This window comes from Bos indicus, chromosome 7 (assembly GCF_029378745.1).
Source record: "Bos indicus isolate NIAB-ARS_2022 breed Sahiwal x Tharparkar chromosome 7, NIAB-ARS_B.indTharparkar_mat_pri_1.0, whole genome shotgun sequence".
Lineage (NCBI taxonomy): Eukaryota > Metazoa > Chordata > Mammalia > Artiodactyla > Bovidae > Bos > Bos indicus.
In genome coordinates, this window is record NC_091766.1 from 30,650,159 (window position 1) to 30,666,947 (window position 16,789).

A 16,789-nucleotide genomic window follows, 5' to 3' on the forward strand; every position below is an offset into this window, starting at 1 on the left:
TTCATGAAGTTCCCAGCCTAGAATCTGCCTCTCTCCCCTCATTCCCTATAATGAAGCCCTTCAGTTGACAAACACCCTACAGAGGGACCAGACTTATGCATTCTAAGTGGAGGAAGCAGTGACAAATACCTAGAATAATTCATCTAACTGGATGGACAATCAAGGATTGCTTTCATAGGAGAGCAAGCACTACAAAGGAGAAAGGATAAGAAAAAACAAATGGAGCAACTAATCCCAAAAGGAACATAAATCAAATAATAGAAGAGATCTTTAAAAATTCTATTTAGTATCTGCAGAGAGATTTGAGAAGATAATGCTCCTATTAAACACGAACAGTTAGTTGCAATGAAAAGGAAATAATCAGAGAAAAAAGATTTCAGAACTTAAAGAACATGACAGAAATTAATAAATTAAAAGAGGCAGAATATAAAATCATGGAAGTCTCTCAAAGCGCAGAATAAACAAAATGAGAGAAAAGGTAGGTGAAAAGATAAAACACATATAGGATTAATCCAGGGGATTTAATAGGAAAGTAATGAAGAGTAAAAGACAGTTTCAAAGAAAAAAGTTTTTCTATGACCTAATATATGTCTCCAGATTAAGAACCCACTGCCAGCATAATGTATAAAAAGAATCTACATTTACTGACATTCATCTGTTGAGATTTAAGAATATCAAGGAAAAAGAGAAGACAGAGAGAAAAACATTAGTTGGCAAATAAAGGAAGCAGAGCCACAATGGCAACCGACTTGTCATCAGCAATAATGAACGCTAGAACAATGCTTCAAAGATCTAATTCGATATAGATTTCTATAACTAGCATATCATCAATAAAGTGTGAGAGAAGGTTTACCTGCCCTTCCTTCTTTACACAGAAGTCAACATGCAATTCCAGAAAACTGAGAAATTAAATCAAGGAAGAGGAAAAATGGTATCAGGACTCCTAACTCTGTGCCATCAGCATGGCAAGGGGAAGTCCAAGGGCAGCTGTGCACAGCAGGCCTGAGAACTATCTGTCTAGGTTAGAGCAGAAGGTCAGAGCCCTTGGACAAGGCAACTGCCCGGAAGAAGGCTGACTCCATGCAAGAGACAGCATGGGTAAGACGGACAAATTCAAGATCTGTTAAAGTACATTATTCTTTGGTCTATCAGAAAAAAATAAAAAATAAAAGGAAGTACCAGGGAAAACAAAGAGGCCTGAAGAAGGTCATGGAACAGAAGACACCAAGCTCCTCCTCCGTGTTAGAGACGCTCTGGCCTTTGTGAGGCTTCCCGGAAAGACAAAAAACAAGAAATGAGTTAATAAAGCAGGGTGAAGGCAGACAATAACAGATGGTGTGTGCACTGGGGAAGGGCCTGTGTTAGGTGAGAATGTCTGAGGAGCCATTTGAAGCATGCTGGGAGGGAGCCACCAGGTAAGGGAACTGGAGACGGAACGTTCCAGCAGAAGCAGAGCAACGGAAAGGGAGGACCAAGGACCAAGCCTGTTGTTCAAAAAGCTGAGGCCGAGAGGCAGCAGAATCAGACAGTGTAGGGCCTTGGAGGTGACGGTGGGAACTGGACTGTCATTTCACGTGGGAAACACGCTGTTTTAAACAAGGGAATGACTTGATATGATTTTTACTTTAAAGAGATTATGCTAGATTCTATGAGCAAGATGGACTGTAGGGGGTGGGATCACAGCAGGCAGATCAGTTAGCAGTTCCTATGGAAGTCCAGGCAAGGACGGTGATGGGGACGATGGTCCTGGCAGTGGAGTGGGGAGAAGCTGAAGGCTGGGAGAGGACGTGGAAAGTGGAGGTGGGTAGAATGACTCCCTGACCCTGAGTCTTTTGGGTTTCTGACCTTATCTGGCAGCATCCTGTTTACTAAAAGGTGGTAGAATGCCAGGTTTAGAGTAGGTGGCAGAGAACACTACTTGCCTCCCCAAAGCGACTGTTCTGTAGAACCCTGAAGTTCTACAGAACAGAACTCCTGATTTTCAGCTGAGTACATGACTGCCCAGAATAAAGACTACATCTCCCAATCTCCCTAGAAGCTACGTGTAGCTGAATGACTGAATTCTGGACAAAGGCAGGTAACGTTTGTGCAACTTTCAGGAAGTATTCTTTCTTTTTTTTTTTTTTTTAAAGAAAAAAAGCTTTTAAAAATGAATTTATTTATGTATTTTTGGCTGAGCTGGTCTTGCTGCTGCCTGGACTTTTCTCTATTGCGGTGAGCAGGGGCTTCTCTCTAGTTGTGATGCACAGGTTTCTCACTGAAGCAGCTTCTCTTGTATGGAGCACAGGCTATAGATTGCACAGGCTTCGGTAGTTGCAGTTCCCAGGCTCTGGAGCACAGGCTCAATTGTTGTGGCACACAGGCTTAGGTGGTCTGTGGCAGGTGGGATCTTCCTGGATCAGGGATCGAACTTGTGTCTCTTGCATTGGCAGGTGGATTCTTTACTACTGAGCCACCAGGGAAGCCCAAGAAGTGTTCTTACGGGGAAGGACTATTCCTTCTTTCCTTTCCTTCTTCCTGCTGGCACCCATGTAAGGGCTAGACCCAGAGCAGTCACCTCCTACCATGAGACAGAAGCGATGTGTTGAGAAGAGGAAAGTCATAAAAGCCGGGGTCCCTGAGGCTCATGTAACTGTTACATTAGCCCTAGTCATTACATAAGGGAAAAATAAAGGAGTATGTGTTACGGTAAACATTATTTTGGTTCTAGAGTCACTTGCAGCAAAATCACACATCACATGAGTAAGGATATGGCTGGTACTGTAGGCCGCCTATCCAATATTCACTTCCTCCTCCTTCTTGTAAAACAAAACAAAACACAAACGCTTAGTGACTATAAATCCTAATTTTCCCGGTTCCTTGGTAATTAGGATTGCCATGTGATGAAGCTGTTAATGAAATGTAGTGTAGGGGGTGTGCTGCTGGCTCAGTGGTGAAGAATCCACGTGTTAACACAGGAGACACAGGTGTGACCCATGTGCTGCAGGGACAACTAAGCCTGTGTGCCACAACCACGGAGCCTGTGCCTCAGAGCCTGGGAGCCACGACTACAGAAAGCCCACACAGCAGTGAAGACCCAGCACAGCCAAAATAAATAATCAAAACTAAAAAAGACAATAAAACAAACAAATAAAAACAGAAATGTAGCGTTAGTCCACTGAGTAGGTCTCTTTTCCTCAAAAAAAGAGAAAAGGCTTTTCTTCCTACCAGAAACATGGAAGTAATGCTGGAGGGATAGCAGCTATGTTGGAACCAGAGGGTGAAAGTCACGTGCTAAGGTGAAGACAGTAAAGCAGAAAGATAAAAGGAGCTTGAAACATGGATATGGTAGAATTGCTACATCAACTTGGACTACCTGCCTTTAGTTTTCTTGCAATATGAGAATTATTAATCTCTTACTTGTTTAAGAAATTTGGTCAAGTTTCTATCATATCCAAGAAAACATATTCCTAACACAAAGGACAGCATATTAAAAAGCAGAGACATTACTCTGCCAACAAAGGTCCATCTAGTCAAGGCTATGGTTTTTCCAGTGGTCATGTATGGATGTGAGAGTTGGACTGTGAAGAAAGCTGAGCACCGAAGAATTGATGCTTTTGAACTGTGGTGTTGGAGAAGACTCTTGAGAGTCCCTTGGACTGCAAGGAGATCCAACCAGTCCATCCCAAAGGAGATCAGTCCTGGGTGTTCATTGGAAGGACTGATGTTGAAGCTGAAACTCCAATACTTTGGCCACCTGATGCGGAGAGTTGACTCATTGGAAAAGACTCTGATGCTGGGAGGGATTGGGGGCAGGAGGAGAAGGGGACGACAGAGGATGAGATGGCTGGATGGCATCACTGACTCAATGGACGTGAGTCTCAGTGAACTCCAGGAGTTGGTGATGGACAGGGAGGCCTGGCGTGCTGCAGTTCATGAGGTCGCAAAGAGTCGGACACAACTGAGCGACTGAACTGAACACAAAGGAATCAATTGTTCCATTTTTGTGATTTCAAGTCAGTATCCAAGCAGAGATAATGCGTAGGCAGTTGGATATGGGTCTGTAAACTGTGAGGGAGAATATTTGAGTGATACTGGTTCCAAATAGGAAAAGGAGTACGTCAAGGCTGTATATTGTCACCCTGTTTATTTAACTTATATGCAGAGTACATCATGAGAAACGCTGGACTGGAAGAACCACAAGCTGGAATCAAGATTGCCAGGAGAAATATCAATAACCTCAGATATGCAGATGACACCACCCTTACGGCAGAAAGTGAAGAGGAACTAAAAAGCCTCTTGATGGACGTGAATCTGGGTGAACTCCAGGAGTTGGTGATAGACAGGGAGGCCTGGCGTGCTGCAGTTCATGGGTCGCAAAGAGTCAGACACAACTGAGTGACTGAACTGAACTGAACTGAGAGGTACAGAGCTAGATGCCATGACATTGGGAATTAGATACATAGAAAAGGGCTGTGAGGGGCAGAATCCTGAGAAGCTCCCAAGACCTTGCCTCCTTTTACATGTCTGTAAAATTCCTTCCTTGGATCTTGAGAGGACCAGTAAATGAGGTAAGACAGTCACTCCTCTGACTGGGTTCCACTCCATGAGACCCAGTCCTAGCAGAGGCCTGGATTGGAAGAAGTGAGCTGTGAGAAATAACAGGGACACATGGCTAGGATTTTAGGATGGCCTCGAGGAGCTGAGAACAGTCCCTGGCTAACAGTCAGCAAGAAAAGGGACTTCAGTCCTACAACCACAAGGAACTGACTTCCACTCATATGAGGATAGGACAGTAAAGACGACCCTGAGCTGCAGATGAGACCACAGCCTTGGCTGCCTCTGATTTCAGCCCCATGAGACCACAAGCAGAGAATCTGCTTGTGCCCAGACTCCTGATCCATGGGAACTCTGAGGTAACAAATTATCTGTTAAAGATGCTAAGTTTGTGGCCACTATATGCTGCAGTAGAAAACTAATGCAAAGGCCTTGGTCTGAGACACCCAACTCTGAGGGGCAGAGAAAAGAGGCTAGACAAGCAGTGAGGAGGCAGTGAAATGGTAAGCTGAGTTAAGAAAGTGTTTCTAGAAGAGACACGATAAGACTGTGCAGACACTACAAAGTCAGAAACACCAGTAAGCAGGAAGGCAGAGACTCCTCTTCCCAGGAATCATACTGAGAGAGGAGAGCAAGGCAGTGAACATAGCAGGGAAGCATGGAGTCAAAGTGGGTTCTATTATGTTCAATGGGAAATATTATAACATATTCATTTATTGATGAGACTGATTCAGTCCTGGGTGGGATGAAAGGAATAACTGATGAATATCTGTAAGGGAATAAACATATACCTCATCACTACACTATCTGAGGCATTTCTCAAACAAGAACAAAGCCAAAAAATGCTAATTATCCTGTGGTAATAAGCTTCTTAAGTTTTACTTTAAACATGAAGAAATTTCCTTTAACACAACTGAACCACAACATTTCTTATGTTTCAGAATAGAAAATCAACTCCATTATCTGTCTCTCTCTCTCCTTCTTAAAAAAAAAAATCTTGAGGATATAGTACTGAAAAGATTTTCCCTTTTTATTTATGTCAGAAGTACTGAGGAAGCCGATCATCGTAGTTGCTGGGCTCAGTGACAGCATTTGTAGGTGAGTAATGAATGGCTCGAGATGAGGAGAGACAAACCCAAGACAATATGTTTCCAGGAGGGCTCAGCTGCTTACAAGAAAAACACTCTTCTGCAGCTCCATCCGATGATTAACTGTCCAGGCCAGGCTATGTCCAGACCAACCGCCTTTCTGATCCCCACAGATAGCAACCAGATTCCACGATGCCACAAACACAATCCCCCTCTGCCTGGCAAGACCACTCCCTTCCCTTTTCATACTGTTAAAGGACTTTACACAGAACTTACCCCACAAAGACCTGCCATATGTACACTGGTGATAGCAGCCATTTTCCACCAAAAGGAACAGAAATACTTTCCCCAAGCATGGGAATAAAATGATGAAAAGGAAAAAAATGTTAGAGAAAGAAGTGGGGAACATTTCTTGGTGGGTAGGGGGTGGGCATTCAGTCTTTTACTCCATGTTGTCATCCTATCGTCTCAGGGTTCCCTTGAAGGACAGTTCACAAGGTGCTACACCCCCAGTTTAACCCCATATGGCAGTTTTTTTGGTCCTTCTGAATCATGGACTTTGTTAAATTAAATATGAGAAGGCAATAGTCTACACAAGCCAAAAGTAGGCAGGCACAAGAACTTGTTCATTTAGGAAGGAACCAGCACCAGATTTCCTGGAAACCCTTTTTTTTTTTTTTTTTTTCCCCTAAAAGAACTTGAGGTCATTTGTCACTTTTATTTTATTTATTTATTTTTATTTTTTAAAATTTAATTTAATTTTATTTTATTTTTAAACTTTATACTATTGTATTGGTTTTGCCAAATATCAAAATGAATCCGCCACAGGTATACATGTGTTCCCCATCCTGAACTCTCCTCCCTCCTCCCTCCCCATACCATCCCTCCGGGTCATCCCAGTGCACCAGCCCCAAGCATCCAGTATCATGCATTTGTGAATTAAAGGCTGGTTGAGAATGGACAGGAAACAGCTGGGAAGGCCACGCGAACTGTGTCTAGCAGTTTGCCAGGCGGGGATGTTTACTCTCCACACCGAGGATTTGGGCCAAGGAAGGCAGAGCTGCTTTCGAGGACCCAACACTGACAGTGCAAACACCTTGGCTGCAGAGGGGCAGAGCCTGGGCTAGCGGGAGCGTGGAGAAGGCTCTTGTCTTACCCTGTCACAGCCTGGGTCTGAGCCGTAAGGAGAGAACCCTACAACTTTTGTTTTAAGATATTATGCTAAGAGGGTACCTTCCCAGGTGGCACAGTGGTAAAGAATCCACCTGCCATGCTGGAGATGTGGATTCGATCCCTGGGTCAGGAAGATCCCCTGGAGGAGGGCATGGCGACCCACTCCAGTATTCTTGCCTGGGAAATCCCATGGACAGAGGAGCCTGGAGAGCTACAGTCCACGGGGTCACTAAGAGTCGGACACGACTGAGCAACTGAGCACGCACATGCATGCTAAGAGTGACCAGAGAAGAACAGGGTGGGGGTCTGTTTTGGGTTCAGTGTGGTGGTTGTGCTTTCCCACCCAGGACTAGCAGACCTATAGAACAGAGGCAAGTGTAACCTTGGGGTTAAGCGAAAGTGAAAGGAACTTGCTCAGTCGTGTCCGACTCTTCGTGACTCCATGGACTGTAGCCTGCCAGGCTCCCCCGTTCATGGGATTTTCTGGGCAAGAGCACTGGAGTGGGTTGCCATTGCCTTCTCCAGCAGATCTTCCCGACCCAGGGACTGAACCTGGGTCTCTCACATTGTAGGCAGACGCTTTACCATCTGAGCCACCAGGGAAGTGGTTAGACTTACCGTAAACTAAACTCCCACAATAAAAACTGTTCTTGTTGACCAAATATTTCTCCAGTAATTCATAAAAATGCATAATGTTCTCCAAATATCTCATTTGCCAAATACTTAGTTAATGCCTAATATGTGCCCAACACTAACAGTGAGGAATATATAAAAGACATGGTTCCTATTTTTATTTATTCATTCATTTTGTTCCTTCTAGTTTTCTTTGAGATTTTAGTGACATATAGCACTATGTAAGTTTAGGGTGTACAGTACAATGATTTTACTTACCTACATCATGAAATGGTTGCCACAATAAGTTCAGTGACTATCTATCATCTAATATAGATATAAAATTAAAGAAATAAAAAAATATTTTTCCTTGTGATGGAACTTTTAGGATTTAATCTCTTAACAATGTTCATATATAATGTAAGCAGTATTGATTATATTTATCATAATGTACATTATATCCCTAGTACTTATTTATTTTATAACTGGAAGTTTGTTTCTTTTGACTACCTTAATCCAATTCTATTTCCCCCAACACACTCCCTGACCTTGCACCCACCCCCACCTCTGGTAACCACAAATTTGACTTCTTTTCTATGAGTTTGTTTTTGAAGTATAATTCAGCTACAAACACTATCTTAGTTCCTAGTACTGACTGGATATTTCTATGCAATATAAAATGATCACCTGGATAGTCTAGTTAAGGACACAGTTCTTAGTTTTTAAAAATGTATCTTTTAGTTAGATAAAACTTAGGGATAACTAAATTTTAATTGGGACGTCCCTGGTGGCTCAGATAGTAAAGAATCTGTTTGCACTGCAGGAGACCTGGGTTCAATCTCTGGGTCAGAGAGATCTCCTGGAGAAAGGAATGGCTACTCATTCCAGTATTCCTTCCTGGAAAATTCCATGGACAGAGGATCCTGGTAGGTTGTAGTCCATGGGGTCAGAAAGAATCAGATATGACTGAGTGACTAACACAACAAAAAAGTTTAAATTATCTCATAGCCATTTTTAATTTAAGTAGAAATCTCTATTCTAAAAGGGAAAGGAGTTCCAAGGACAGAGAGATTCAGGAATAAAAGAAACTCACCTTGAAGAAGAACCTGAAATGTTTCAGTTTTATTTAAACAGATGAGAACACAGAGGGAAAGCAGTATGGCAAAGTCAGAGAGGCAGTGATCTTCATATACTGCGTTGATGGGGAAGACTGGCTTGGCTGCCACTACCATTTTCTTAGGAGAAGCAGTGAGCAATACAGCTGGCCAGTAAAGGGGTATATGGTAGATAGAATCCTGGTCTTCCCAAAGATGTCCATGTCCTAATCCCTAGAACCTCTAAATATATTACCTTACGGGTGTGATTAAAACAAGTACTTACAGATGGGAAGACTGGGCTTCCCTGATGGCTCAGCAGGTAAAGAATCTACCTGCCAATGCAGGAGATGCAGGTTCAACCCCTGGGTCAGGAAGATTCCCTGGAGAAGGGAATGGCTACCCACTCCAGTATTCTTGCCTGGACAATCCCATGGACAGAGGAGCCTGGAGGGCTACAATCCACGGGGTTGCAAAGAGTCAGACACAACTGGGCAACCAAGCACATCCAGGTAGCCCAGATGTAATCTCAAGGGGGAGGCAGAAGTGTCTAGGTCAGAGAGAGGAGATGTGATGACAGGAAATGTGACAATGGAAACAGAAGATGTGCTTTCTGACTTTGAAGACAGAAGAAGGCCATGAAAAGTGACAGCCTCTAGAGGCTGGAAAAGGCAAGGAAACGGATTCTCTTCTAGAGCCCCCCAGAACAAACAAACCCCTACTGACACATTCAAAGTGAAATAACAAATGTCTTAAGCCACTAAGTTTGTGATGATTTGGTACAACAGTAACAGAAAACTAACGCAGAGTTTAAGATTTCTGGTTTTGAAAGTCAATGTGCGTTTCATCGAGTTGGTAGATAATACAGGCACATTTCAATGTTTTTGAGCTAAAAAATGAAGATGAAAACAGTGCTTTAGGAAGATTATCTGTACCAGAGGATGAATAAAAGGAAAAGGATCTGAAACAGTTAAGAAAGACATGAAGTAACAAGACACTGAATTGAGACGATAAGAGCAGAAAATGAAAAATTAAATGGCACATATTATATTAGTTTGGAAGAATGAATCAATAGGCTTGTTGACACTCTGGAAATGAAAGAGAAGAGAAAGGTAGGAAAGACTTTCAAGGTTTCAAACCTTGTGGCTTCAGTCTGTGTGATGGGGGTAATATAGGGAGGGTTATGTCTAAGAGATGCCTTTAAAAACGGAACCACACAATAGGAATTCTCAAGCTTCATTGAGCATGAAGGTCATCTGGGATGCTGGTTTAATGCAGATTTCTGGGCTCCATCACAGAGATTCAATTCAGCATGCCTGGTGGTGCCCAGGAATCTGCAATTTAATAAACATTTGTTTGGATTCAAGTCATCCAAAATTCATAGTTTAAAAAATTAACCAATCAAGAAAAATTAAAAGAAAGTGAAATCGAATTCTTCCAGAGTGCTGGAAGAAAAACCAATCTTACATAAAATCTGAAAGAGCGAAAATAGACATATATTTGAGATCATAAAAATGTTAAACTTTTATAATTTAAGACATTATAGCCAAAATAAAAAAGTCCATAGTGAAAAGTAGTTTCATCAAGTGACTAATATTTTATTAATAGGCTATGCAAAGTAACAAGCAAAAACAAGGGAGGCCCTAGCGGATAAATGGGTAAGCACATAAACGGAATTCCAAAAAGAGGGACTACAATCATAAACGTTAAGAAATACCAATTAAAACAGCAACAAGGCAACACATATTGCTTGCTAAGTAAACAAATACCATGGTAGGGGGGCTAATATTCAAAGCTGATGAGGTAAGTTCATGCTTGCTGGTTGCATTATAAACCAGCTAAAATCATTTTGTAAAAAAATAATTTGGCAATACATAGCCAAAGCTGTAAAAATAGTCATACTCTTTGACAGAGAATGCTCCTTTTGTACTCTAGCTTGAAATCGTCTTGGATATGGGAGGAAAAAAAAACTATATGTAACGAGGAATATCAATCATCAGAAGTTGACCATGTGATGCACACGATTTCATTTAGTCTGTAAAACAATCCTATGCAGTTAGCACTTTCATTGTTCCCATATTAAAATTAGGGAAATGGAGGCACTCAACTTGCTCCAAGGTAAAGGCAGGTTCAGAAACATTCTGCCACCAGAAATTCTACACTTAAGTTTTTATAGCATATTATCACCATGAGGGAATCCTGCAACACAGTAGCATTTGTTCCATTAGAAAATGCAAGAAATTGGGAACAGTAAGGAGATTCCTTAAAAAACTAGGAATAAAACTACAATATGACCCAGCAATCCCAATACTAGGCATATACCCTGAGGAAGCCATAACTGAAAAAGACACGTGTACCTCAGAGTTCACTGCAGCACTATGTACAATAGCTAGGACTTGTAAGCAACCCAGATGTCCACTGACAGATGAATGCATAAAGAAGTTGTGGTATGTATACACAATGGAATATTACTCAGCTATATAAAGGAATGTGTTTGAGTTGGTTCTAATGAGATGGATGAACCTAGAGCCTATTACACAAAGTGAAGTTAGAGAAAGACAAATATCCTATATTAATGCATACATATGGAATCTACAAAGATGGTACTGATGACCCTATTTACAGAGCAGCAACGGAGATGCAGACATACAGAACAGACTTTTGGAGACAGTGGGGGTGGGAGAGGTGAGATAATTCGAGAATATAGCATTTAAACACATTCATAGCTGTATGTAAAGTAGATAGCTAGTGGGAATTTGCTGTGTGACACAGAGAACCCAAAGCTGGTGCTCTGTAACAAGCTAGAGGGGTGGGAGGGGGATGAGGTGGGAGGGAGGTTCCAGAGGGAGGGGACATATGTATACCTATGGGTGATTCATGCTGATGAATGGCAGAAGCCAACACAATAAAGTAAATAATTATCCTCCAAATAAAAATAAAATAAAATTAAAAAAACTGCAAGACAAGGAAGAAAGGAAAACAGTAATTATAGCAGCACAGTAGAAATATATGTGAGTAACAATGGTTTATTTCCCCCACCTCCAAACTTTCTGCAAGACTTAGCTTTATTATCTAAAAAAACTCAGCTTACTTGGCGGGAGGAAAATAAAGCACATAGGAAAGAAAAAAAAAAAAACAAACCTGACTTTTTCAAAAAATTAGAAAGAAATCCTAAGAAAATGTAGAGGATGAGAATGTTTTGAGAGAAGGATAATAATAATTATAGAAAACTATGAGCTTGAGAGAAGTATAATAATCATCTTCAGATAATTAGATAAACTGTCAAATGAGTAACGGTTTTAGTTTGGCTCTAAGTGGGCCTGACAGTAAGCCAGAAGGCATTGTTGTGTGTTTGTGGTAAATGGATATGAACCAAGCATCTATTATTTTAAAGGTACAAAGCACTTATTAATAGTTCATATATGATTTTAGAATTAATTTGGGAACATTGGCTAAAAACTTTTAATAAGTGAGAAATACAAAGTACAGTGTGAGAGAAACCAGGACATTGGCAACAGAGCAAACTGCACCCATTGCAGAAATAATTGAATGTAAAAAAAAAAAAAAATAATTGATTTAAAGAGAAAGTATTTTATGTAAAAACAGAACATTCAAAGCACACAACAAAATTCAAACATGGAAACCGGAGTACCAAAATTCTAATAAAAGGATAAAATTGTACAACATGGCAGCAATAATCAGTAAAGCTTGTGTATTCTGATTAAATTTTTGCCCATGTCAATCCTCCTTAACAAACAACTTTACAGTCAGGATTACAGATTTATATTTATTTTTACACCCTGTCTTTATTTGCACTTCATTGCTTTTTAGTTACTTTTTTGCCAAATCTAATACAATTAAAATGGGACAAATAAAGGGGACTTCTAACAGCCACTTTCTGCTCTATAAAACATACAATTCAGTGTCTCCCCACTAAAAAACTCTGCTGCACAATGTTATTTTTTTCTCCAAATCCCTGTAATCATGTTTTAACGAGGCTGCTAAAAACATGCAAAATTGAGAGATTTGAGAATTTCTATTTTCTCTTAATTCTAATCGTCTTGATGATATAATTTCAAGAATAGCTCAAATTATTAACAGAACTACAGAAGTTGAGAGAAGCATCCTAGGAAATCTAGGAATTTTTTTCTGACTCTGAGAATCTAAGACCTTGCCTATAATCACTGGGGAGAGGGTCCTCTTCTGTAGAAGAAAATAAATCGTAATAGAGAAGAGAGCATGAGCGACTCTCCACTGATAAGCAGCATGGGCAGCCTCTTGCTCAGGGCGGGCCTAATTGGCAGTCACCCAGCTGTGCCTCGTGTGGAGTTGGCCCCCAAGTATCTTGGGGGACAGCTGGGCTGTGCTGGGGTCACGGAGACCTGGCAGGGTAGGAAGGAGGCTTGCATGTGACAGGCTGCTGAGTCCAGACTACTGCATCAGAGGCCGGGGACGGGGAGGAATTCAGGTTTTAATTTCATTGTATGGACACATTTCATAAGGTCCCCAGCAGAAATCTCTCTAGAATCTGTTTCCTCAATAAACAAGTGAACAAAACCAGAATTCCTTGAGAAGGAAGTGAAGCCCAGACTCCACGTTTGTTTCTCTGTGAGGCCCTTGGGTGGGGGGAGCTTTTTGTAAAGTCGGCTGGCAATGCCCAGCCTAAGTCTGTGCTTCGCCTGTGCTGTTTCTTGCGGAAGTAAACCTGGATGTAACACAACTTTAAGTAGAAAATTCAGTGTTAATTATCCCTTGCTATCCTAATGGAAAAGTGTACAGATAACTGATAGCTCCTCAAACAAGGGGGGAACGAGGCTTACTCACTTCCCAGTATCATCTGTTTCAAGTTTTACTCAATACTCTGATTATAAAATAAAAATTTTAAGTTTTAAAAAATGCTACAAAAGAAATGCTACACAGCTTTTAATACAGAGTTAGCCCACTACCACATCATTCACGCACTGATAGTTCCCAGAAAAATTTAAGTTGTCCTTAATGAAATTAAAAGCATAGATTAAATATAATAAAATATATAATAAAAATATAATATATAAAAATATAATTATATATAATATATAATAAAAATATATAATACATAATAAAATAAAATAAATAAAAGCATAGATTATTTCTGAACATACTATCTTTCCATCCAGCTTTTCTCCCCCCATCTAAGTTCTTACCTTGAAGAAATTGAACTGTGCCACACATTTTATATATGTGTATGTATATAATAATACATATTCATATACAGGAAGTATATATACACACATACATATATACATATACAAAGATATGAATATGTATATATGAAAGAAAAATGCTAAAACTGTGTTAACTCATATGTGGTGATTTTCTGGGGAATTTCATGAGATATTTCTAGTTATTAAGGTATTTTAACACTTTAATAATAATTTATAACCTGTGAAATATTAAAATTTGATAGAAAAAAAGAAGTATTCTCTCTTCTACGTTTCACTGACCATTTTTCCAAAACCTCAGCTATTTCTTTTGTATTCTTATTTCTTTTCTCAAAGACTTTAACAAAATGGTTCTGAGAACTGAAAAACCAGTCTTGTAACATGGCCTTGATAATTCAAAAGAAAGCCTTGAGCCCACTTGACATGATCCCCAAACAGTCCTTGAATACAGGAGACATAGATGTCATCTTTTCCAGATATATTTGAGTATAAGTTGATTTTGATAAATTTATGTCTGTAAAATAATCATTTGACTCCCCTCCATTTTTGTAAAGCTTTAAGTATATTTTATGGATAAAACAGGATCTGGGTCTTATTCTTTCTGAACCTACAACACCCAGCATAGTACACTCCAGTTTGCCATCACACATCTATTTATGCAAAAGATCTTAACGGAAAATCCACCTACTCAGAAAGCAGACCTTTGAAACGACTGAACAATTCATTTTAAAAGGAAATTTACTTCATGATAAAAGAAATCATACTGTTCTCAGAACTGTTAAAGCTCTAAGGAACCACAGAAAGCAGTCTTAATGTTATACCATCTGCCCTGTAGAGAAGAGCTGGGGGGAGAAGTTACCTTTTTGTGCAGGGCATGAAATTCGCTGTACCTTTTTTCAACAAAATGTTTTCTTCCATTCATTAGAACTTCTATCTTAAACACCTAAAGGAAAAAAATAAAAAAAGATTAGTTCCACCAGTTCCAAACCCTCAGTTGTCTGATGTGGTAAGTTTGTGACCATGATATATTTCATCCCTTTAATTACAGTAGCTGATCCCCCAAAACCCAGAAGGCTCGGGAGACCCTGGCCCAACAGCACTGATTAATGAGCCCTGGAGCCAAATGCTCACTAACAAATGACAGCAACCCTGCAAATGTGTTTAAAAATAGCGGCAACTTAAATGCCTTCAAATGCTCCTTAACTTTTTAACCAGAGAACACTCCTCTCCTAAAATTTCACTAAATGCATAGGATGGCATCAAAATACAAGTGTGATGCCACAGAAACAGTCTGCCAGAAATCACAGCCCATTATGGGTATTTCAATGACGGCAGTGCTGTGTCATCTTTAAGACAACCAAGCAAACAGTAGTACATTTTAGGTTAATTTCTTTCTAACCTGCATATTCATCTCCAGTCTCAGCTGGGCTTATTCTGCTGTTTGCAAAATGGGGAAAATGTAGTAAAGGTTCGTTTTCCCTGCATGATACGAGTGACAGCTTGTGCTCCCACCTTCAGGAGGTTGAAAGGCCAGCGAAAAGGCTCTCTGGGTGCACTAATTAGTAAGCACTAACATGACACTTTCTTGATTCTTAGGTCATGGGTCAAGACTGGGGACAAGGGATGAGGAATATGGTGAAATGCTCATGAGAACACAACACTAAGGTAGGCGGGGGAAGGATGCTCGGCAGGAGCTGAAGAGCAGATGCTCTGTATTTCCAAGAGTTTGTCTTTGGTTCTGTCTGCTTTGCTGAGGGAAAGTCTGTCATCACCAAGATGAAGGAGAATTGTTCCATGACCTAGTAAGCCTGGTTTCCCATTTCAATTGCCCTTCTGAAGGAAACAAAACTAAAGTTGAGGTCATGTGACACTAAAGAGTGTTAAACACATTCTGCTAACCCTAAAAAGAACTATTTAAGCATATGAGATACAAGATCACACTCCTTCATTATGAAAATACCTCTCTATGGCTCTAAATTTCTGCCTTACATGTAAATATGACTGTTGTGGAAAGCCAGAAATTACATCATCAAACAAAATGTGTTCATATTTTTGTACTTCTTCCAATTAGAAACAAAATCTTCTGTTCCATGACTCGGTTTAAGAAACCTGCTTTTATTAAATAAGTGTTCAATTTTTATCAGTTTAACCAACCGTTCTTTTTTCCTCAAGAAATCCCTCTAAAAAATACTTTTTCTTTGGTGAGTCAGTGAAAATATTTTCTTCAAGAAACATATGCATATGCTTCAGACTCCAAGACATATATACATTATTTTTTAGAAAAAAAATTTGTTTACTAGTTCACTAAAGTAAATCTGTCTTCTTCAAAGACCCTTCAAAGCCAGGAATACAATGAGAAAATCACCCTGGGAAATGCAAACAAAAGAAGCACAGCTTCAACTCAGGGGCTTGGTTAATAGAAATCAGAGTCTCCTTTCTAGAGTCAGGTCTCAGACTTAAATCAGGACAATGTGGGAGCAATGAAAGTACTTTCCATCTGCAGAGCTGTATGAAATAGACGGAGTTACGTTCTGAGTTCAGTTACTTGAGGCTTCATCACAAAAACCACCACTTTAATTGGCACGTTTGCTGAAGAACCCATAGAAGGAGAAAGCTGAAGACTCAGAAAGGTTCAGCTTACTAGGTTGCCCCTCAGGTGCTCCCTCCTGAAGGCCACAGATAAGACACATTACACAGCAGCTGCCTCATGGAATGTCACCCCTTCTATCGACCAGATGGCTTCATTACCAAGTTCCACAGTTACTTCACACAATCACTAAATTTCACTTTGCGGGGGAGGGGCTGGGGTGTACGTAACAGACATAGACCCACAGAGAAAAGTATGTGATAAATTTTAATTCTAATATTATTATTAGGTTGCTATTTTTTAAATGCACAATATACCTAATACTGTTAAGACGTTTTTCTTTTAAATGGGAAAACACCTTGGAAAGGAGATTTCTTAATCAGAATTTCCATGACAATATTAATCAAGAAATGGAGTCCATTTAATAAATCTTATGTTCCTAAATTCCACAGCAGACTTATTTTTTTTTTCTTAATAGTTTCTGACACATGTTGTCCC

General features: G+C 40.1%; 1 protein-coding gene across 2 annotated transcripts in view; it reads right to left on the reverse strand.

The window, feature by feature from the left end:
• The window catches only part of SNX24 (sorting nexin 24), a 172,695-nt gene that overhangs the window by 62,639 nt on the left and 93,267 nt on the right, over positions 1 to 16,789 (reverse strand). For both annotated transcript variants that reach the window (XM_070793257.1, XM_019964648.2), the window contains one exon: positions 14,564 to 14,647. In XM_070793257.1, coding sequence (XP_070649358.1) covers positions 14,564 to 14,647 — 84 coding nt within the window. The remainder of the gene's footprint in view (positions 1 to 14,563; positions 14,648 to 16,789) is intronic.